This window comes from Odocoileus virginianus, unplaced genomic scaffold, assembly GCF_023699985.2.
Source record: "Odocoileus virginianus isolate 20LAN1187 ecotype Illinois unplaced genomic scaffold, Ovbor_1.2 Unplaced_Scaffold_2, whole genome shotgun sequence".
Lineage (NCBI taxonomy): Eukaryota > Metazoa > Chordata > Mammalia > Artiodactyla > Cervidae > Odocoileus > Odocoileus virginianus.
Genome location: NW_027224264.1, coordinates 7,864,434 through 7,888,489, shown reverse-complemented (window position 1 = coordinate 7,888,489; position 24,056 = coordinate 7,864,434). Strand labels below are relative to the sequence as shown.

General features: G+C 40.3%; 1 protein-coding gene across 2 annotated transcripts in view; it reads left to right on the top strand.

Moving 5' to 3' along the window:
* The window catches only part of HS6ST2 (heparan sulfate 6-O-sulfotransferase 2), a 333,770-nt gene that overhangs the window by 236,802 nt on the left and 72,912 nt on the right, over positions 1–24,056 (top strand). The window contains exon 3 of one of the 2 annotated variants that reach the window (XM_070462296.1): positions 12,162–12,194. The exons of the other annotated variant lie outside the window; for it this stretch is intronic. Coding sequence (XP_070318397.1) covers positions 12,162–12,194 — 33 coding nt within the window. The remainder of the gene's footprint in view (positions 1–12,161; positions 12,195–24,056) is intronic. 2 annotated transcript variants of the gene reach the window in all.

The following is a 24,056-nucleotide window of genomic DNA, read 5'->3' as shown; positions in this document are numbered from 1 at the left end:
TGTTTGTTGGGTGAATAATTGGTCATTTTGTTGTGTCTTCTTATTCATCTCCACGATGTACCCCCATGGTACTAGTCATAGATGTACCATAGCAGATGGCAAATGCTCAGGACAGACTGTGGGTTTGTCTAGTGGGTAGGGATGATGTTGTTTAGATATATTTAATTTATGTATTTACTTTGGATGGCCATACACTGGGATATTATTTGGCCATGAAAAGAAATGCAGTACTGTTACATGTTATAACATGGATGAACCTTGAAAACATTATGCTGGGTCAGAGAAGCCAGTGACAAAAGGCAATGCGTTGGATGATTCCATTTACTTGAAATGTCCAAAATAAGAAAATCCACACAGACAGAGGGGGCTTCCCTGGTGGCTCAGTCAGTAAAGAATCCGCCTGCAATGCAGGAGACTGCCTGCAATGCAGGAGAGCTGGGTTCGATCCCTGGGTCAGGAAGATCCCCTGGAGAAGGAAATGGCAACCCACTCCAGTATTCTTGCCTGGGAAATCCCATGGTCAGAGGAGCCTGGTGGGCTACATACAGTCCATGAGGTTGCAAGAGTCGGACACGACTTAGCGACTAAATCACCAACCACCATAGAGACAGAAAGTAGATTAGTGGTGGTCAGAGCATAAGAGTAGGGGGACATGGGGTGACAGCTACCATTTTTGAGGTGATGGAAAAGTTTTTAAATTGAGTGTAGTGATGACTCCACATATCCGTGACTATACTAACAACCACTGATTTGTACCCTTTAAAATAGGTGAATTATATGGTATGTGCATTATATCTCAATAAATCTGTTAAAATCTAGATATAGGTCAGAAGAGTAAAGAATAATATTTGAATCAAAGGCAAATGTTCTCTTGTTTTGGGAAAGATCTCCTTCCCAAACCTAAAATAACTACCCTGATATAAATTCAAAGGATTTCTCTAGAGAAAGATTTCTTTACACTGGGCTTCCCTTCCAGCAGCAGCTCATGTGGGTTTCCAGATCTTTACCTACCTGATGAGGGGCTGAGCACAGAGTAATTCAAAGCCGGAATGTGAAAGGCAACTGCCAACGGTTGGGCAGTTGGAGATTGGTCAGAATGTGTGCACTGGAAAACCGCGATTCGGTTTCCACAAACCCAGCTGCCTGGTGATTTTTCCGCTGCCTGCAGGATACCCACTGCCCACCTCCCTAACCCACATCGATCAGGACGAATGAGCAAGTAACCTGATGATGTGCCAGTTGGGCAATTAGCGATTCAGCAAGTCCAGCTTCAAATGAGCAGTTCCAAACTCTTCTTCTGACTCTTGGGGGCTGCCCACTTCAGGAAGAGACACTGATCTGCTGCCATGGGGCTACAATTGTGGGGCTGAGGTGGGACTTCTTGAGGGTAGTTCTGCATATGGAGATGAGCACTGCCTAGGGCTGTATGCAGACTTCAGCTGGATCCCTTGTGTGCAGACACCAAGAAATCACAGCACCCACAGCATCATCCCACTTAGCTGACAGCTCATATGCCCTTAGTTCCCAGATGGGCATATATATGTGTGTATGTGTGTGTGTGTGTATATATATATGTATATATATATATATATATATATAATTTAATATATTGATATACATGATTTAAATGAATTTTGCTAAAAATAAGGAAATACAGGTATAATAATAGAAAGAACCCCCTCACCTCCACTCTGCTGTGAGGGAGGAGAAAGAGACACAGAGAGCACTGATCTGCCTGCCAACCTCTTTTCCTCACAGGCTCCTGGCCCACCCACTGCCACGTGATTTATGCCCTAGGGGAATAGCATAGCTGCGGTAAAGATTTACACTAGGTTTTCATCTTCAAATGAGCTACAACCTCTCTTCCTTGTGTATTCAAGTGCTTGGCACTCATAGCCTGCACGTTTATTCTGAAATTCAAAATGAAAAATGGTCCCTTGAGAAGCTTGAAGAGCAACACACAACACATCACTTCCAAGCATGCTGCCAGTCTACAGAAACTGGAGGGCAAACTCCACTCCCAGTGCTGTGTGCACCTCGTCAAGGTGTGGGACACAGTGCAGTAGGGAAGGCATAGGATTTGGAGTTAGGGCAAGGGGTTGATTTGCAAATTGTACAAACAGCACACATAACTCAATATCAAAAAAAATCTGATCAACAAATGGGCAGAAGACCTCAACAGACATTTCTTCAAAGAACACACAGATGGTCAACAGGCACGTGAAAAGATGCTCCACATCACTAATTATTAGAGAACTGCAAATCAAAACTACAATGAGCTATCACCTCACACTGGTCAGAATGGCCATCATCAAACAGTCTACAGATTACAAATGCTGGAGAGGGTGGGAAGAAAAGAGAACTTTGCTATCCTGGGCATGGAAATGTAAATTGGTACAGCCACTATGGAGAACAGTATGGAGGTTCCTTAAAAAAAAATAAAAATACAGGTTCCATATGATCCAGCAGTCCCACTCTTAGGCATATATCCAGAAGAGACAAAAACTCTAATTTGAAAGATACATGCACCCCCATATTCATAGCAGCACTATTTACAACAGCCAAGACATGGAAGTAACCTAAATATCCATCAGCAGATGAATGGATAAAGAAGATGTGGTATAGATACATATAGGAATATTACTCAGCCACAAAAAGAATGAAATAATGCTATTTGCAGCAACATGAATGGACCTAGAGATTATCATACTAAAGTGAAATAAGTCAGACAGAGAAAGACAAATATTATATGATGATGTGAAATCTAGAAAATAATACAAATGAATCTGTATACAAAACAGAAACATACTCACAGACATAGAAAACAAACTTATGGTTACCAAAGGGGAAGGTGGGGAGGGATAAACTAGGAGTCTGGGATTAACAGATACAAACTGCTATATATAAAATAGATAAACCGTAAGGATTTACTATGTAACACAGTGAACTATATTCAGCATCTTGTAATAAACTGTAATGGAGTATAATCTGAAATATATTATAAATCAATTAGACTTCAAAAAAAGATTAGGAGTCAGGGCATATTGAATATTCTCATCTCAGTGCCTTCACTTATTAGATATGTGATTTTGAGCAAGTAATTGTTTGAGCTTCACCTACTTTACCTATAAAAAGATAAGAATGATGCCTGCCTCATAGGTATAGTACAGCTTAGTGGCCAATGAGCTTGGGTGCTGGCATCCTACAACTCTGGATTTGAGTGATTAGTTGTGCAAGTCCCTCTGGGGCTCAGTGATCATCCATACAATGAGTAGAGACTTCTGCTTGGGATGAAATGAGACAATTCCTGTAAAGTGCATGGTGCCTGGCATGTAGGATGTACTCATTATTTAATAGCTAATAGTATGATTGTTATTGTTTGTCATTTAGGTATAATTTCCAAGATTTCTAGAAAAGATAACTCTGTGTACTCTCCCAGATGTTCTGGCACACTTGTCCCATATTTTGGATTTGTGGGGGCAGAAACACTCATGTTGTTTTTGTTACCTGGTTTTGAAACTTCAGGTAAGACATGAAACTGAGAATTCTGCTATAAAAGAAAATCAGCTTCCTCGTGAAAACAGAGGCTTTGTCCTAACAATAGTGCTACATCTTCACATTTGGAAAGGTGTCCAAAGTCCACAAAAATGTTGAACTGATCATGAATTTTCAAAAAGTGGTGCACACATCAATAGCACCAAGCCAAATCCATTAACAAATGGGGAGTCTCTAGGATAGCCCTGGACCTTTTGATTTGTCACATTGATAGAGACTAGCAAGATCTATGTGGGCAAGAACAGTAGTGGCTTAAAGTCTTGAACAGAGGTTTTTTTTTCCTTGAGAATCCAGTTTACTTTCCATGTTGTGCACAGATGCAGCCAGTCAACACAGATGTATAACAATGGAGTCCATTAGTATGATGTTTCTCTTACTTAGTCCCAAACATCTGGACAGTGAGGGGTACTTATCATTTATTTTAAAATCAAAATGGTTGCTTTTAGTAAGTTCAGGAGGTTTTACTGAGCACCTGGTTTGTGACATCTGTCAGATATTACTGGAGATACCAAGGAGGTCACAATTTTGAGAAAAGTGAGACTGACGGGTTTGAAGCAACCAAAGATATTTGGAGGGCTGAGATTCGAACACAGTTCTGTCAGCTCAGCTCCGAAGCCTGTGCTGGCTCCGGTTCCCTCTTTGTTCGGAGCTGGCTTGAGGACAGTTTCAGACCCAAGCCAGTGGCTCCTACCACACTTGGATGTCGGCAAAGCTGGAAGCTCCTTGATGAAAGCAAGTGACATATGTCCAGGATGGAACATTCCATGTGTCACTGCTGTCTGATCCTCTTAATGACTTGGCTGAATATTTCCTGAGAATGATCTCGATTCTTAGTTTAGCACTTGCCAAATCCTTGCTCGTTAGGGACTTTGTCATGCTCTGTGTTTTAAACATGTGAAAATGTGAATGAAGCAGTTCTGTGTCACCTTGGCAGCTTGCCATTCTTTGTCTGTGTCAGCATCCAGTATTTGGGATTCAGTAGAGTAGCAGTCTCTTGTGAAGCAGAATGTAAAGGGCACAGTGGAAATCTTCCCTGAGGATTTGAACTAGTCTGAGCTAGCATTCGTTGTGGATCTTCCAGATCCCCAAATCTGAAATACAGACAAAATGAGATAAAATAAACCATAGAAATACACACATGCATGCAGATTTATGTTTATGTTCTAAGTGAAACTTTTGCAGGCTCTTGTTATCAGAAAGCAAGCACTGTTATACCCAGAACGTTTCTAAGGGATTCAATGGTCTATGCTTCCTCGGAAGCAAAAGTATATGTATGATCAAACTGAAGAAACACATTACTGAAACCTAACATACAAATACAGATGTTTGCATCTGGAGAACTCAAAAACACATTCAAAAATCACTGTCGGCTTTTTATTTTTTTCACTGTCAGCTTTTTAAAAGAAGCAGACTAACAGATAGAAGAAACTAGTGGTTACCAGTGGGGAGTGGAGGGAGGGGATGGATAGGGGAGAGGGAGTGGGAAGTACCAACTATTGGGGGTAAGATAGGCTGAACAATTTATTGTACAACATGGGGGAATGTAGCCAATCGTTTTGTAATAACTGTAAATGGAAAGTAACCTTTAAAATTATATACATGTTTTTAAAAAAAAAACTCTTAAGAAATACTGTCAACTTTCAGTTGATGGAGTCAGCCTGCATCTGTGCACCCCCTTTTATAATTCAAACAGTGCCCACACATCATGAGTCAGAATGCATCTCAGGAGGAAAGACAAGCCAGGTTTTCTTTAATGACCTCTCTCTCTCTCTCTCTTTTTTTTTGTTTTTGGTTTGCTTTGTTTGTTTCAATGGCAAACTGTTCCTTTCACTCCTTTGTGAACGACTGCATTGTCAAGTAGGTGCTTCAGAGATGCTTCAGAAAGAATGTGTCTTGACATAGCCAAGGACAAGGTACAGCCAGATCCATTTCCCAAGAAAACAAGAATCCCTCGGCCTCCAGGTTCTTAATTAGATCAGCGCTAGAGGGCACTCTTATGATGCCAAAATGGGAGGATTTTACTAAAAACTGATGGACAGGGGTCGGAGTGAGCGGGCAGAGCCGTTGCTATAAGGACAGCTGACAACAAACAGCTTAGGGAAGACCTCTGCGACTGAGAATTGCCTGACTCGCCAACAGATAAGAAACACTCTGAAAAAGACTGTAGTCATCTTCCTCATCAGATCCACTTTGTGCTTGGTGTTTTGGCAATACGGAGCCCAGGCATTAGGCATTATTTCTCACAAGGGAAAGGACAGAAGAATCGCTGATTGTTACCACGTGATGTAGTCAATGTGCGTGTAGGCAGAAAACAGCCTGAGAGAGCAGCTTAGGAAAATGCGTTTATAATTTCATAGCTACTAGAAAGGAAGAGTTGAAACTCTTGGGGGTCTGTTAGGGCTATTTTCCCAGTCTTTTGCAGCCCTTGCCCTTCGACTTGCTCCGAAGGGGTATGTGGCTGTATGTGGAGGCCCAGATGCCTGCTTGCCTGATGGTGGATGCGGGGTGGGTAGCAGACCAGCGGGGAAGGGGACCTGGAGATCTGGGTCCTGGTCTCAGCCTTGCCACTAAGGTGTTCTGTGATCTGCAGCAAGTCTGCAGAGACTCGGGGGTCAAGAAGGTCGTGTAGCAGCATTAACTGCAACACTAATGATCTCTGAAAGATCATCCAAAAAAAATTAACTAAATAAAAGATCATCCAAAGACTAAATAAAAGATCACCCCTCAGAAACTGTGATTGATTGATCGGTGGTGGTAGAAAGACCTTTGAAACCACTTGTTTATAGCAGCCACCTGAGTTGTGAATCCCACCTTGGGTTAGAGAATGACTCCATGCTGTTGATAGAGATGGTACTAGAAGGAGCTGACAGCCCAGAGCAGCTGATCTGCCCATATTGGTCACTCCTTGAGGTGTGAGCACCCAGTCCAAAGACAACCTCAGAGAGTGACCGCAATTCAGCCATCAGTAGTTCCCCCCAAACTGGCTTATTACATTCAGTTTAAAAATAAAGTCACCACAGCTTGACAGTTCCCACTGCTATAGAACAGGGGTCAGCAAACTATGGCATATGGCCCCAATTCAGCCCACTGCTTGTTTTGTAAATAAAGTTTTATTGGAACATTGAAAAACAATAAATAAAAATAAAGTCACTCAGTTGTGTCTGACTCTTTGTGACTCCATGTACTATACAGTCCATGGAATTCTCCAGGCCAGAATACTGGAGTGGGTAGCCTTTCCCTTCTCCCAGGGATTCCTGGGATCTTCCCAACCCAGGAATTGAACTCAGGTCTCCCGCATTGCAGGCGAATTCTTTACCAGCTGAGCCACAAGGGAAGCCCAGTCACACCTAATTTACATGCTGGACACTGGCCAGAAGGTCACAACCATGTGCAAATGCAGTTCCCTGAAGACCCAAGGGAGGTCCGGAGACATAATGGCAAGAGTGGGCCACTGAAGACAAACTTGTCCACTCAGCCTTTGGCCCCCAAAGTCTCTTAGAGCAATGCAAGAGTGTTTCTTTCAGCCTCAGTTGGTTCAGAACCCAGGCTCTATTCATAGGTTCCAGACTGAGTCAGATTCATTATAAAGTCTTAAAATGTTCTAATGGACAACGGCCTTTGGGTAAGCCCCTAATCCAACATCCTCACTGCAGATAGGGAACCCAAGAGCCATCTTCCCCTTTGGAGAGTGGGCTTAAAGGGGTCACAGAGCAGCTGCCATTTATACACACATATGTATATGTATAACTAAATCACTTTGCGGTATACCTGAAACAAATACAGTATTGTAAATCTATATTTCAATAAAAATTTAAAATACCTAATGATAATTAGCAATAAAATATAAAATTTGAAAACAAAATAAAAAATGAGTCGTTCACCTGGAGACTTTCTGTGCATGGGACACCTTCCCATTTAGGGGACCAGGTTCAACATGCAGAAAACTTTTTCACTAGGATGTACTGTATTTGGCCTTCAGAGATCAAATGAGGATGTGGCCGGAGATACAATAACGAGTTGGCCGGTAACTGAGCAGCAGTGTATTAGGTCAGACCAAGACAAGAGTGGAAGGGCATCCTACATGGTGAGAAGGTGGGGGTATCAGGGGCACAGCAGCTCCGGGTGTGGGAGCAAAGCAATCCAATGTCACAAATCAGAGAGCTTGAATGTGCTGTTGGCTTGGCAGCTCTGGAACGAACAGTGGTCAGTAATTGGTTCCCATGGGGTATTGTCTGCCACAGATTAGCAATCAGACCAAGACAGTGTTGGTAGGTTTTTTTGTTTGGTTTTAACCACCCTTTGCAAATCTGAGCATTCATGAAAGCCTTTATCTGCGAGTGTGTGGCTGTGACCGTCTGTGTTGATTGACAGCAATCAGCAACATCCTAGGCTCCTGGCAGATGGAGCAGCTGGATGAGCAGAAAGAGAAAAGGGGAGGGGGAATCGGTTGTTTATCAATTAGATTTTCCCTGTTATTCTCAATTAAGTTTACTTGTGTAACTTTTCCATCCTAGAGAACCAGCCATTCTGTTTCAAATAAACAAAGCTGTTTTCCTGGACAGAATGATGATCGGCTGCATTTCAACTTGGCTATTATTGTTTTGGCCATGTTTTCCTCTACTCATAAGCTCAGACTGTGGGGCTCTAGGCTCTCTGAACTGCTAATGGCATGTTGTACAGAGAAAATGACTAGAGATTGCTGTTCTTCTAACTAACTTGGCACCAAAATGAAAGGCAAACCTATTAGAGAATTACAAAAATCCTGGAACTGGAGGATTTTTAGAAACCACCTTGTGAAAATCCTTCTTTTCGTATGACTCCCTCAGACTGGAGAAGAGAATTTGCCCAAGATCAAATGAGTCATTGGTAAAACTGGATTAGAAACCAGGAATACTGATTTTTAGGCAAAGGGTCTTGGATTTTTACATCATCCTGTTTCTCCTACGTCTTAATTTGGATCCTTAATATCAAAGTGAATAGATGGTTTCACTTTTTAAAATTGAGCTATAGTTGGTTTGCAATGTTGTGTTAATTTCTGGTGTATAGCAGGGGTGATTCAGTTATACATATATATGCATTCTTTTTTTATATTCTTTTCCATTATGGTTTATCACAGGATATTGTATATAGTTCCCTGTGCTTAGATAGCTTCACTTTTCGTTATGAATGTAAATGCCAGGGGGTAGGTGTCATCATTTGAGGTTTCTTGTTAGCAAAAATCCCCGTCTAGAGTTTGGGTCTCCTGTATCAACCCCTCAATTCCCATTTTCCATTGATATATATCAATATGTGTTCCCTTCATTTTCGTCTTTTCCTTTCCCTGCTAATTTGGCTTTTAGGTAGTAACTGTCACTGAGATATGTTTACTTCCATCTTGAACCTTGGCCCAGAGCAGGGTTACTCTTCTTGCTTCTTCTCCAGCCAGTGTCTGGGTCATGGGCGTGAGCCCCACAGGCCCTTTGTCACCACTTGCTGTTGCTTCCCCAGGAGGTGGCTTGCTGAAGGGTGCTGAATCCAGTCTCAGAGCGTTAGAGAACACTACAGCATCCAATGAGAAAAAAACTCTGCCAGGATGCAGTACCACAGTATTTTAAAGCTGCCCTTTAGAGACTTCCTGTTTTCATAGGATTTCAAGGTGCATACACTTGGAGTTCTGTGAACAGCAAATGCCCTCATTGAAAAGAAACTTGACTTAACAGCCTTGGGTAGGGACTTTCCACATGGAGAACTGGTGAAAAGCAATCACTTTGGACTCTGTGGGAGAAGGCGAGGGTGGGATGTTTCGAGAGAACAGCATCGAAACATGTATATTATCTATAGTGAAACAGATCACCAGCCCAGGTTGGATGCATGAGACAAGTGCTCAGGCCTGGTGCACTGGGAAGACCCAGAGGGATTGGGTGGAGAGGGAGGTGGGAGGGGGGATCGGGATGGGGAATACATGTAAAACCATGGCTGATTCATGTCAATGTATGACAAAACCCACTACTATAAAAAAAATAATTAAAAAAATTAAAAAAAAAGAAACTCAGGTGACTGAAAAAAAAAAATGAAAGGAAAAGCAATCACGTCTCTTCCAATCAGAATAAGAAGCCTTTCCAATCCAGATGTGGAATCAGATGCCAGTGGTTGTGTTCATACATAAAGACATAAATAAAATGAGAAGAGATGTTTTCTTAGAGTTAGTAACAGTATATTTCTGTGGGAGCTCTTCTCCAAACAGATGGTGGAAGGAAAAATCTTTCACAAGACTGTAAACTCTGTGAAGGCAGATATTTGTGTCTGTTTTACTCACTGCTGCATCCTTAAGTGCCTCTAATGATGCCTGTTACATAATAAATGATAGATATTTTGTGGGGGTGCTTTTTAACAATATATTTGACATATAACACTGTGTAAATTTACAGTGTACAATGTGTTAATTTGATACACTTGTATATTGTAATAGGATTGCTGTTGTAGTGATAATTAATATCGCTATCACATTACATGGGGCTTCCCTGGTGGCTCAGTGATAAAGAATTTGCCTGCCAGTGCAAGAAATGCAGAAACGCAGGTTTGATCCCTCAGTTGGGAAGATCCCCTGGAGAAGGATATGGCAACCCACTCCAGTATTCTTGCCTGGAGAATTCCATGGACAGAGGAGACTGGCGGGCTATAGTCCACAGGGTCACAAAGAGTCAGATATGACCGAGTGACTACACAACAGCAACAACAATGTCACATTACATAATTATCCTTTCACTTTATTAAAATGTCTTTTAAAAAAGATTCCATGTAAGAACCTTCCCAAAGAGAGAGTGTGTGTGTGTGTGTGTGTGTGCATGTGTGTGTGTAAAATGGATTCCTCATGTTAATTCTTTTTTTCTAATCAGTATGCCTCTCCTTTCTATCTTTCTCCTCCTGGCTTTTGATTCACTTCTGTTGACTGTCCACCCTTTTGATTGGTACACCTATAACATCTTCCTGGATCACCACTGAATAATCTACCTTTGGCAACCCGGACTCCCAGGTAAGACAATGCGCTTCCAAAAGTCTTCTCGGTATAATCCCTAGGCAAATTTTAATAGACAGTTGAGAAGCTTACAAAGACATTTTAAAAAAATCTCAAGAGGCAGTAGTTCCCCTGGTTAAAGTTAAATTTGATCTGGTCCCCATAGCATTAATTATGTACATACCTATATTATTTGAGGATTTCTATTAATGCTCAAAAATAAAATTAGAGTTTTGGAAAGTGCTACATATTTAACTTCAGAACTTTCTAGCATGAAAATTCAACATATAACTTTATGTTTTCATGTTGTTTTTATTATTTTTATTTTTCACCCAAAGTTGTATTATTTTTTGTTCATTAGGCGGAGTGCAGTGTAAGAGATAGTAGCCTTTGTTCACTGTGTAGGGAAATTAAGTCTTGTGGTAGGCCAGAACATTCTAGATTACTTCCTTCTTGTGGCTGGAATGGAAGAGGATCACATTGGGCCCTGGATGGTAAGTCAGCTAATGTAGGTATTTTGTCTGACATCTGATGTCACTAACTACATTACTTTTGTTTTCATCACATTTGCTTCTCCACCAGGCTTCACAACTCACAGAACCAGGGAAGGGGGCCTTAGCCATGCCAAGAGCTGATGATAAAAGAACCATATGTTGTTCCTCAAACAGTGATGCAAGGCTTATTGCTATGTCTGCTAGCCTTGCTATGAAAATCTCTCTTAACTCGCCTCTAAAACCTCAAGACATATTTAATGTAAAGAAATACTCCTCCAAAGAAAATGTCCAGGCTATATAACTCACTATGGGCACAAAAGTATTAGCATATTATAATATCCTTTGCTTAATATAAAACAAAAACTATCTGAGCCCATTTGAACTCTCAAGTTATAGATTGTCTCATGGACAACTTCCCAGTCCTGCCAATATCAGAAATCCACATAGTAGAATTAGTATTTTGTGACTCAAGATATAATCTGAAAGCAACTGAGTATTTTTTTAAATGGAGAGACATTGCTTACATTGATGGATGTCTTGCATTTGGGTGGAAGGAACTAGTGATGATTTATGTATCATTTTCTGTGTGCTTTGAATTTTCATCGGTTGGAAGAACATCCACAAAGTCTAATCATTCTTTCATTTCTTTTTGTTATTTATGTTTCATATATCCTTGATAATATGAAAAATCCCTGTAAATTCCCCCTAGGTCCTTTCAATCAGGCATTTCTGTTTTACTGATGCCACAGTGCTTGGTTTGGTATGGTCTTGGTCTTGGTTTATTGACTTTGGTTTTTTGCTTAGATTGCCATTGCCTGTGTGAGGGGGAGTGGAATTAGTTATGACTGAATGGAGGATCTTTCATTCTCAGCCCATAGCCCTTCAGAGGTTTGACTTTCAGTGCTGCCCAGTCCCTTTTAGCCCTCTGATTCATAATCTCCCCACTACATGAGAGGAACTAGTGGGGAACAGAATTAGGGAGCCATCCATGAGCTGTTGCCTTGAGGTTTGGAAAGCTGAAAAAAACTGTGATCAAAGCAAAATGGAAAACTTTTATTATTTTAATTCCTCTCTTACCAAGCTCTTGCTAGCACCTGGTTTTACTGTTCCTTTAACAGGTGGAGGATTTTTCAGATTCTAGATGCAGCAAGGTAAGTGACAATGGATTTTGAGTTTTAACTGAACCCAAGTGAGCTAGAATACATAGACTCTGCCATTGCCCATCAGTTTAATTTCCATACAATAAATAGTTAGGTTTCCACTTGGATAGATTCTTTCCAGGTTTCTTTTTTAGTTTAAAACGGCTGAAATGGCCCAGGCATGCAGTCTCAGGTCTGAAAGCTGACCTAGTTCAGAAGTGGGGTGAAAGTTCAGGGCCAGCATTCCAGTTGGGCAGTAGGTCACTAGCTTCTTTTCCTTTTTGCTTAAATCGGAAGACACTGTGGAGTGTTCTGTTATGAAGACCCCACCCCACTATCAACAAAGCGTTCTCCATGGCGCTTCAGGTGCACCTGCCTGTCACTCAGCTGGATGGTGGTTTAGGAAACAACTAGCTCAGCATTTTATTGAAGGGAGATGAATTATTTGAAAGTATCAGGGCTTATAAAGTATGTACATATGTAGACTTGCAAGGTAGCGTAACCCCATAGGCTAGGGACCTTTGTGACATGAACTCTGCAAGTCTAATCAAACACAGGAAAGTTTCTAACTCTGGGGTGGGGCTGTTGAGAATGAGACAGAATAGTGTCTTTCCAGGCAATGACTGTTCCCGCGAGCTGTGCCGTCAAAATGCTGTCAGTGCTGAGGAGGCTGGGAAAATTGTCAGCCATTTTGTAAATGTGGCTCTCCTAGCTTGGCACCTGGTTTTCTAAGATCATCTTGCTCACCAGTACTGTATTTGGCCTATTCTAGGCTTATTGGCTCCAGAAAGATTTACCAGTGTCTCTACTTTCTCTTCCTACCCATCTATATTATTTGTTTTCAGCCAGATAAGTTAAGAAGACCGAAGCTTATAGCCTTTGGATTCCTCTACTAGAGAAGACTCACTGAAATAGAGTGGGTTGACCATATCTTAGATACCCAGTTTGGCTTTCAGTAGCTGGATTTCCATATTCCCATTAGGGTCTCAATGGATTTATTTGACATCTAAGAAGCATAAATTCAGGGTTTAATTCCATAATCAGGTTATAATTCATTGAGATAAATGATATAGACACCTATTCACACAATATTAGTACAGGAGGGCATTTGAGCATCATGGATTGGGTGTATCATGGTGGCAAGATTACTACGTTTTGCTACTAACTAGTGGAGTGACTGTGCTCAATTCCTATGTCTGCTGTGAGCCTTGACTTCCTCATCTGTCAAATAAAACAGAGGGGGTGACCATTAAGATAATAGCCAATTAACCTAAAGACTATTATCCCTATAATTGCTTTCACAGGGAAAATGTTACAAATTTTTTTTATTTTTGTTTTAAAATTTGCTCCATGATAGAATCATCTCTGTCTTAATAGGCTTGCTATATAACAAAACAAGTCATGACTTACTCTTTATTTTTATTATGGGGCTGGGTAGTTTGACCAGAAACTATTGTCAGAATAATTTACCTGTTTTTAGTTTGTGAGAAAGAAGAGAAGAACACAGATGGTGATATGGAAGAGAATTAGCTTTGGTAAACGTCCATGGGAGCCATTTTTAATTCTGGTGGACTGAATGATGTATGAAAACTATTTGCAAAGCTAGCATGTTTTTCGACCACTAGTAAAATAAAGCAACAATTCATTTGGTAATCCCCATTGTACATTCAGTTTTATAAATATACAAGATTATGATTATCTCTGCCTAATAATTAACAATTTGCATAAATGCTTGCTATTATTTAGTTGTCTGAATGGATTTTCTAATCCAGAGAAAGAAGGGAACAATCAGTGGGAGCCATCCCAAATGCCTTGCATTATTGCCACACACATGCACAATTAACAGCGAGGCTAATTGTTTCAGACCAGAACCTCATTTGTGTTTCTATAGGCAGCAAAAACATTAACTGCCAGAGTGTTTGCAACTCTCTCTCTGTCTCTCTCTTTTTCTATAGCCAGCTGTATTATAAGGTCTGCAGTTGGCTGCAAGAAAATTATTTGCCTGGATTTTCAGGGTATCATTTTGTGATGGAGTTTCCAAGCTTCTACTTAAGTTCACAAGCAATGCCTTGAACAACCAAAAACTGATTTTTAAATAATATTTTAACAGTATGCCTCTATAAATTTAAGGAATAAAAGGATGCTGACACGCAAACCAGTTCTGCTGCTGCTTTTCCATTCTGCTTCATATTTTGTACCTTTAAAATGATTGGCATTAGACCTGCGTATGAGAATCATAAAAAGTCAAGACTGGAGGAGGCCTTTAAGATTACCCTATCAAATTCCCTCACTTTTCAGATGAGTTTGATAGACAGTGATTTGAATATCAATAACAACCACCAAATCAATGATGCCACACTTTTTAAAAAAAACTTTCAAACCCTTGGGAGCTATTGTAGTAAATACATTCGAATGATAACTGATTGTTTTGAAATTATACAACTCTGGCTTCTTTTCCAAAAAATGAATCTGATTTCTTTAAATGTTCATTCATAAATTTAACCTAAACATAGCCATGATGTTGATGGTATATGGGTGAAAGGAGATGTTCTGTCAAAGTACTTTTGTCAATAGGAGACGCTCAACTGATGTACCAGCTCTCTTTCCCTCATACACGGATGATGTCACTAATGTCAGCATATGGAAGTGTTTCTTCAGTGACTGAGAGTATGGGCTTTTAGAGTCAAAATGTTCTTGGGTCCAATCCTGGTGCTGCCTGTCTCTTTCTAGCACTGTGACCTTGAGTCATTTTTTAGCCTCTGAGGACTTTGTATCTTCACATGTAAACACCTAACAGGGTTGTTGTGAGGATTAAATTGAGATCATGCATATCAAGTGCTTAGCACTGCTCCCGGCATATAGTAAACAGTCAATAAGTGGTAATGGTTAGTACCACGATTGTCTTACACACCTAGTACCAGTCTCATGCAACACTTATATTTCATCTTATGATGGTTTGGAGCACACGCATATAGACCTGTGCACATCAGCATATGATCACATGGAGTTCACAAGGATGGCACCCAGAAGACTGCTGTCCAAGATTATCTGTGACATGTTTAAAAATCCAGTCACTCCTCCAGCTTTAGTGTTCTTGAACTCTTTTGGTGATTTTGGAACTTTTACACATCTTCTCTTGTTTGAAAGCATTCCTAATTTATCTTGGTTTACCTCCTGTCTTCTCAACACTTTAAGTTTTCTTGATTGGATCTCTTTTACACACATGAGCGTGTGCACACACGTGCATGCCCACACACACCCCCAGCCTCTCCCCGCTCCCACCCCGCTCCTTTCAGTGGAGCAATTCCCAAGGTCCTGTCATTGATCTGCTTCTCTTCTCTTGCTGTGTGCTCATTCTGGGTAATTTCATCTCCTGACATAGCTTCACCTTTCACCTCTACACTAATGATTCCCAAATTGACCTCTCCTTAACTTATTCCGGAGCTCCAGGCTAGTTCCAATTTCCAATTGCTTGCTGAGCATCTCCAGGGCAGGATATCCTAGGAGGCTGAAGTGTAGTCTGGCTTTTGTCATCCTGCCTCAGGAATGCAGATGGGGGAATCTAGCTTCGACAAGTATTAAGGGTCGAAAACAAGGAAGACGTGCTGAGCATTCATCTGAGCAGAAGTAAAAGTAGTCTAAGTTAGGAAAGTGGTTCACACTGAGTTTCCAGGGAAAGCATGACAAGTCAATTGTGAATTTCTATGATTATGAACTGGAGATATAAATTGGCAATTGAAACTTTCAAAGGTGTATATTTTCCAGGGAGAAGAAACAGTTCTCCTAAGTGAAAATTGTGATCAATTTTTAAGTGTTGGTAGTTTGGTATGTTTGAAGAAAGGTTAATTAAAATGATCTTTCTTGGGACAGTCTGTACGGTGAATCTTGCTGCAGTGTTTTGTTATACAAACATACGTGCCCAGAGGAAGGATAATGCCTTCATCCTGAAGGATGAACATGTGGGAATTTTGAGAGCACTGTGTGTATAGACACATACACACAGGCTGGGTCAGACATGCCTGACATTTTGAATGTGTGAAAATAATTCTATCGCATGGTAGATCGATTTTTTTCTTTTATTTATTCTGCAGATATTTACTGGACACCTTCCAGATGCCATGCTGTCTGTGGAACAATGGGCTGTCAATACAGAATGTGTAGTGTCTTTGTCCTTAAGTGTCTAATACAGTTTTCTTTAGTTATATGCAAGTGCATTGAGAGTTTAATTTGGTCTTGAAATATCTGTAGCATATGACAAGTCATTCAAAGACTATAATCTTGCTGAAAGTCATAATGACAAAAGAGGAACTTAAGGGAAATAAAGCCACTGCTAAAGTGGGAAAAGAATGTGCATAAATTCAAATTTATTTTACTTTTACTTCAATTTTATTTTACTTCCTTTAAATTTAGTAAATATTGAATTACTTTGGTTTTTACATTTCAAGTTGGTTCTCAGTGTTTTAGGCCAGAGTAAGAATAATTATGTCTGACCTAAAACTTAATTAGAGCAAAGAGATAAACAAATCTTGGTTAATAGTATTGTTGCATAGTGTTGTTAGAACAATTCTTTGTAAATGAGATACTCTTACAGAAACTACAGACCTAGCTCATAACTTTAGCACTGGGAACAATATTCCTTATGAAGGAAGGTAACCTCATTCCCCCATTCCCCAAATTAAGTACAGTCCCCCCAGTTGAATTACTACCTATGGAATATGCAGAGGTCATCAGACCCTCCAAATTGTAATGGTCTAGAAAACTGGGTGAGTTCCTTGCCTTCCTGGGTGCACACCAGCTTCTTCTTTAGAAATTTGGCATGGCCCTTTGTTTGCAAGTCTTGTATCAAGTATTGTCAGTCCCAGCTGTTAATTTCAAAGTCCACTTCAAGGTTACCCTCAGGTCCCAAAGATTCCTCATTGCATTTGTAATCTTGCAAATCAAACTTGAGGCCCCAAAAGTCCTCCTATGGACATGCAGATGGCACCATTTCCCTTTTATTGTGCCAGCACCCCCTTTATGACCTCCATGGCACAAGAGCTCTCATGATAATGGTGCATGTACTGATCAAAATTCCTATTTCTCTTGCCCTAAATGAGCTAGAGATGTTGATGTACTTCTCTTATTCTGACTGAAAGTAAGAATAGTCAAAACATCCTTGAATTTATAATCTTGGATGTCTTTATTCTCACAGCTTTCATCAGTTGTAGTCTAACTTCTATTTATTCCTTCAAAATGTATCTACTGAGCACTTACTATGTTCCATGCATCATTCTAGGCACTGGGGACAATGAAACATGCAAGGTTTCTCCTCTTGTGTTTCTTAAGGGATGTGAGTGTACATGAATGGGAGTATGCACACGTATTAGAGGAAAATAGAAAATAATATACAAGTAAATGAACAAACTAATCTCAGAGAGTGATAAATGTCATGAAAAAAAAATAAAAGTGGACAGAGAATGATTGGATGGATGGAGAGTGATCAGGTGATTTTGCTCTTTGCTTTTATAGGTTTCATACAGATTTTGCTAACACTTTGCCTGGGTTCTTTGGTTTCCTCTATTTCATACTTTCCTGGTTTCAGTACCAATTCTCATTTTTCTGCTTCTCACTGCTCTATCATTAGGACTGCCTCCCCTTAGTTCGTCCTGAAGTATAACCCAGAGTGTGCTCCTTATTAAACTTCTGTTCCGTACTTTTCTTATCTTCTTCAGCATTAGAATTTGGCAGATTCACCTACTTCCTGTCATAGGATGTGAATAGGTCTACTAACCCTTAGGGATATTTCTCTTGAGTACTCACAGCATTTTTGTTACTCAAGACAAACTACCTTTTGAAAAAAAAAACACGGGCATGAAAGGTTAGTAATTGTGGCAGCATTGTGGCGGCATTTGGTTTTGCCCATTTCTGTAGTGGCAAGAGCCCTGAATTGAGAATTGGAAGACCAGTGTCTCACTGCTATAGGACCTTAGCCAATGGCACTTCCTTTCTCTGAGCCTGTATCTTCATGTATAAAAGCAGTGTTCAAAGTAGATTATCCCTGGGTTCTTTTAGCTCTAAAGTGGTACAATTAGTTGTTTTCAGAGACGTGGTCCAAGATCTCTTTCCAACATTCTGTTTAATTTTGTAAAGTGGATGTGTAGGAACATTTTCCAGTGTATCAGAACTGCTTAGATTAAGCATAAGTTTTCTAGCAAAAGCCAGCTTTACAATTCTTGTAAATGTCACAAGAAGTTAAAACGTTGCTTCTTGTTTTAACCTCCACTAGCCAGGGCAACAATGCAACACCACAGATGCAACTGTCAACTTCTTGTGAGAATATCTGAAAATTGACTGTCTTTTCAGATTGCCCACAGGAAATCTTCAAGAAGAACCAAATACTACTAAAATGAAGGAAGCCATTCTAAGTTGGCGTCACAATGACATGGCGTAGGCGTTGCCCTCTAGGTGTCAGGTGCCAAGAGAAGCGTCTTAACTCTTAGAGGGCCACTCAGGATTCTTGCAGTCATGGCGGTGCTGTCTGCCTCAGCACCTCGCCAAAGCCCAGTTAGGAACCAAAGTTGAAGTTGGAAAGGTAGCCTTCCCTAACTTCCTCACACCTTCCCTACATCTGCTGCACCAGGCTTTGTGGGAGAAGATGGGGAAGCAGGAAAGGTGGGCTTGGACAACTAGAAGAGGAAGAGCTAGAAAGTCATCAACATCTGAAATACCTTTGCTGTGCCCTTCTATGTTACCGCTGTTCATAATTTCAGATACCTGCCATGTTCTAGACACAAGAATCAGGGACTTCCCTGGTGGTGTAGTGGTTAAGGCTTCCCAGTGTCAGGGGTGTGGGTTCGATCCCTGGTCGGGGAGCTAACATCCCACATGCCTCTCTGTGAAGAAACCAAAACATAAAACAAAAGCAATGTTGTCACAAATTCAATAAAGACTTTAGAAATGGTCCGCATCCAAAACATCTTTTAGAAAGCAAAATAAATCTAAGAATCAGCTCCATGATTAGATTTTAAGAATTCACTCTTTTCCAGAGAAAAGCTGGGCCTGATTTTGTGGTCAGAGAGTCTGAAGAAGAAGATCCAAGAGGGTTTAGAGAGTCCAAAGAAGTACATCTCTGATCTACTCTCACAGGATATTGGCACTGAAGAAGAATTGGACTTCAGGAAAGAGATGAGGGAGACAGCACAGGGAGCTTCTGTATGGCTCTCATTTAAAAGCCTGTGAGGTTGTGCCGATGAGGAAATAGATCCTCACCAAGACAATGACCTATCTAAGCACACCCAGCTAGTTTGTGGCAGACTCAGGACTACAGTTCAGGTCAACTGCATCCCATCCTGTGCCTTGATTTGGAATTACCTATGCTACCTGGGAATTATGCTTGCTTGTCTGCTTAGTTTGCTATTTAATAGTTTTGCTATTTAATTCTTGGTGCTACTTTTGTTCACAACATTTGTAATTCATTATTCTCAAAGAATTTTATCAATGAAAGTAGGCAAAATCCCTTAGCAATAGGTAACGTGCATGTATTTTGGAGGCTTTAGGGCAGCTGATAGTCCAAGGTCACCAAGAGGGGAGAATAGCTGGATTGGAAAAAGAGCCTGCAATGCAAGATTCAGTTGAAATAAATGAAGACAGGCCTATATACTGGGGCTCCACAGTTAAATGTATACATCATTTCTTTTTTTTATATATTATTTCTTTAATGCTCACTCTTAATTATAGCTCTAGCCCTTTCTCCATCAAAAGAGTTAAATGTCTTTTAATTTAGGTTCTCAGTACTTTGAATCCTTTCCAGCTGTGTTTGTTGCCCCTGCCTTATCTATTATACTCTTCTAGGTGGGCTTCTTTTTTGCGTGCAATATTTTCCATTAGTTTGGTCTCACTGCTTTGTCCAGAGCATTTGTAGCACAACTATATATCATAGGAGATCTTATGAGCACATAAAATGGAGAACACTATTTCACAAGGTCGGAATTACTAGATTATTTCTATTCCCCTTCCAAAGTTGAAATATTTCCTATTTGGCAAATAGCCTTTATTCGAAATCCTAAAATTGCACCTAGGAAAAAAATGACTGTCACCGTGGCACCATGGGGCTTCCTGTCCCTTCACTTTCATTGGCTCAGAATCAGAATTTACTGCACTGATTTTTCTGGACAGCTCAGCATCACCTCGTCAGCCAGACACTGGAATTATGAAGGAGCTTTATCAAGGCCTGATGCAGTTTGAAAACTTTTCAACTTTCAGAATTTTGGCCGTGGGTATGCCAGACAGCATGTGTGAATGGCATTTGATAGCACGTTGGTCTCTTTCTCATGGCTTTTACAATTTCCAACTGGATTTTTGCTCGCCATGGGGCACCATTTACCTTCTCCTCTCTGGGAGCTCTTGTTCATTTGTCAGGAGCCTTAAGAGAAGGCTGCTCATGTACAGCTGTGGAATGTCAGAGTCATTCTCAACGGGCATAAGTGAGCCTTTAAATGGCCTTTACTGATTGTTCCTATATTAAAATGTAAATGCACATAGACTTTATGAGGAGCCTGTGCATAGTCTTTCTCTAATTTTTTCATATGAATTGATTTGACAATGTCAGAGATGATGCATGAGGCAAAATAAAGAATTTCTTAAGCCCATTACAGCTTGTTTGCATGAAAAGGAGTAAAAGCTACAGGGAAGAAAGGAACATTAAGTGATGCTTTTGGCTGGAGTCATTTTCTGAATCCCAAACGCCTTTTAGACCATAACCTACCTTCTGAACCTATGCAGGGGAAAGTGATTACTTGGATGTTATTTTGCTCAAATAACCTTTCTTGACTAATTAAAGGGAATTAATTTCTGGTTATGCAGGAAACACTGAGGGATTTCTGAAATTCATAAGAGTGAAATTAACTAAGAAGACCTAAAAATTAATTAGTTACAAGTGCTGGTATGTTTTATGAGAAAATGAAATAAGATGGGAGGATAGGAGCTTTGAATGAAGATTCCCTGAAAACCACACAATGTTGTAACATTGAAGAACCATGTGGTTTAATACTCGGTGATCATAAAACCTCATGTTAAGCCCTTCACAAGGAAAGTTCCATAAGCCTCATCTATTCCTTTCTGTATGACGCCTTCAGTGTCAACTTTACAATGCTACTGAAATATATGTATAAGTGAAAGTGAAAGTCAGTCATGTCTGACTCTTTGCAACCCCATGGACTATACAGTCCATGGAATTCTCTAGGCCAGAATACTGGGGTGGGTAGCCTTTCCCTTCTCCAGGGGATCTTCCCAACCCAGAGATCGAACCCAGGTCTCCCGCATTGCAGGCAGATTCTCCACCAGTTGAGCCACAAGGGAAGCCCATGTACATGTATAATTGAATCAGTTTGCTGTACATCTGAAACTAACACAACATTGCAAATCAACTATACTTCAATTCAAAAATCTACTTGCTGATTTTTAAAGGCAGGTAGAATGGTGAATGGAGAAGGAAATGGCAACCCACTCCAGTACCCTTGCCTGGAAAATCCCATGGACAGAGGAGCTGATAGGCTACAGTCCATGGGGTTGCCAAGAGTCGGACACAACTGAGCAACTTCACTTTCACTTTCAGAATGGTGAAATCTAGCTTCAAAATAAGTGGAGTTTATAAAGAATATTCTAGGAGAACCTTAAATGCAAGACCAGTGTAAGTCAGAGTAGTCACCAGCTGACCTGTTGTAAGAAGCTAGCCTTGATTTTCTTTTTCTTTTTTCCTTTTTGCAACACCAGCTCCATTTCTAGCAGCAACTGCAACTGAGCCAAAAGCAGATTCATCGCCTGTTTATATCAGACACTAAATAGCCACTGAGCAGAGGATTAAGCTAGCCCTGTCTTTTGGGAGCTTATAATCTAAACCAGACAACAAACTGGAAACCATATCCATCACACCTGATATGCTCATTTCCTTTCTCATTAATTCAAAGAAAACAGAAAGTGGCAAGTCACATTCTCCAGGGTTTTTGAAACCTCTGGAGAGTATTCTTCCTCTGTTTTTGTGACTTTTCAAGTTGAAAGCTATTTTGTATGTAGTATGCAAAAGTATGTATGTAGAGGATTATAGTATTATTTTTAAAACTGGGGATGAGAAAGCCAGCAATATTCTTTCTTTCTTTTTTTTTTCACTGTCAACAAGTTGCATTGCAAAAGTAGGGATCAAATTAAAAGTGAATTCTTGATTTGCCATGGGGAAATATGCACAGTATTTCAAATACTCTAAGGTCAGGGTCAACTTGGGATAGAAGAGGTATCATAAAAAATTAATTTAGGATACTTGCCTTGAGATATTTCTGAGTTATAATAATCCCACAGGTGAAAGCAAATCTGTGGAATAATTAAGGTTCTGGTTTGACCTTTTTAGCAAAAGGAGATATACCAAGACATGACCAAAGCTTGGAGCTGAGGCAATGCAGTTAATTAATGGGGGTTGACGAGTTATCATGTTATAGGGATGTGAGCCTTTGTGAGAACATGTTGTAAAAGTAAGGCATGTGCCAAGCCAACATCAGTTTCCCAGGGATTATGTGTAGTAGACAATGACAGAGGGAGAAGCAGAAATGCAGAGATATGCTACTCTATATAAAATGGATACCAGTGAGAACCTACTTCCCTGCATACCCCAGGGAACTCTACTCAATGCTCTGTGATAACCTAAATGGGAAGGAAATCCAGAAAAGAGGGGATAAGTGTGTATATATAACTGATTCACTTTGTTATATCATAGAAACTAGCATAACATTGTAAATGAACTATACTCAAATAAAAACTCATTAAAAAAGAAGTGCAGAGATAAAGCACATTTTTTATTATATTTTTACTTTTTATATTTTCTTCTATTATGGTTTATCATAGGATATATTAAAATGTGTATGTGTGTATACATATGTGTTTAACTGAATCACTTTGCCATGTATTAATACAGCATTGTAAATCAACTATACTTCAGTTTTTTAAAATAAAAACAAAGGAAGACAAACAAGGTAGCAAGATGCTGAGTCAAGGTATGTCCCTGGTGGTCCAGTGGGTAAGGATCTGCCCTGCAATGCAGGGGTTGCAGATTTGATCTCTGGTCCGTGAACTAAGATCCCACATACTGCAGGACAGCTAAATCTGTGCTCCTCAATGAAAGATCGTACAAGATGCAATTAAGAAATGAATAAGTATTTTTTTAAAAAAGAAGCTGATGGACAAAGACCAAGAATTGAAAATCAGCAAACCTGAAATTAAAATTCCAATTCTGCTGTTAAATTCACTCTGCGACTTTGGTTAAGTCACTTCTCCTTGGGCCTCAGTTTCTCCATTACAAGATGAAGGAGTGTGCTAGAAGGTGACTCTATAGAACTTACCAGCTCTTTAATTCTGCTTTTGGGTTCTAAGGAAATGAACAGGCCAGGCAGGTGGGTGGGTAGAAAATACACACAGACAGGCATGCAAACAGACAGACAGACTGATGGCAAACACACCTCTGCTAGCTTCAGAAAAATAGGACAGTATTCTACTGGGCCAGTGGACATTGAATCACCAAGGGTACCAGCCAGATCCACACACATGTGTCCTTACTTTTGATACTGCCATGATGATCTGAGGAATTGGCAGGTTTCCTCTGCCTGGCCCTGAGCGAGCTTCCTGCCAGTCAGGTTGAGTCATTTTCTGACTCAAAATGGCTGTCTTTCTTTCTTCTACAGGCTCAGAAGAGTAGCTAGCTGTGTGATGATCTGTAAATGACCTCTCATACCCAGATGGAAGGAGAACGCAGATGTCAGGCTTTGTACGTCTCACCATTACTTCAGCTCCCCCAGCAGAACCTTCTGTGGGGGTAGGGCATGCAGGGAGTGGCTAGTACCACTTGCGGATGAG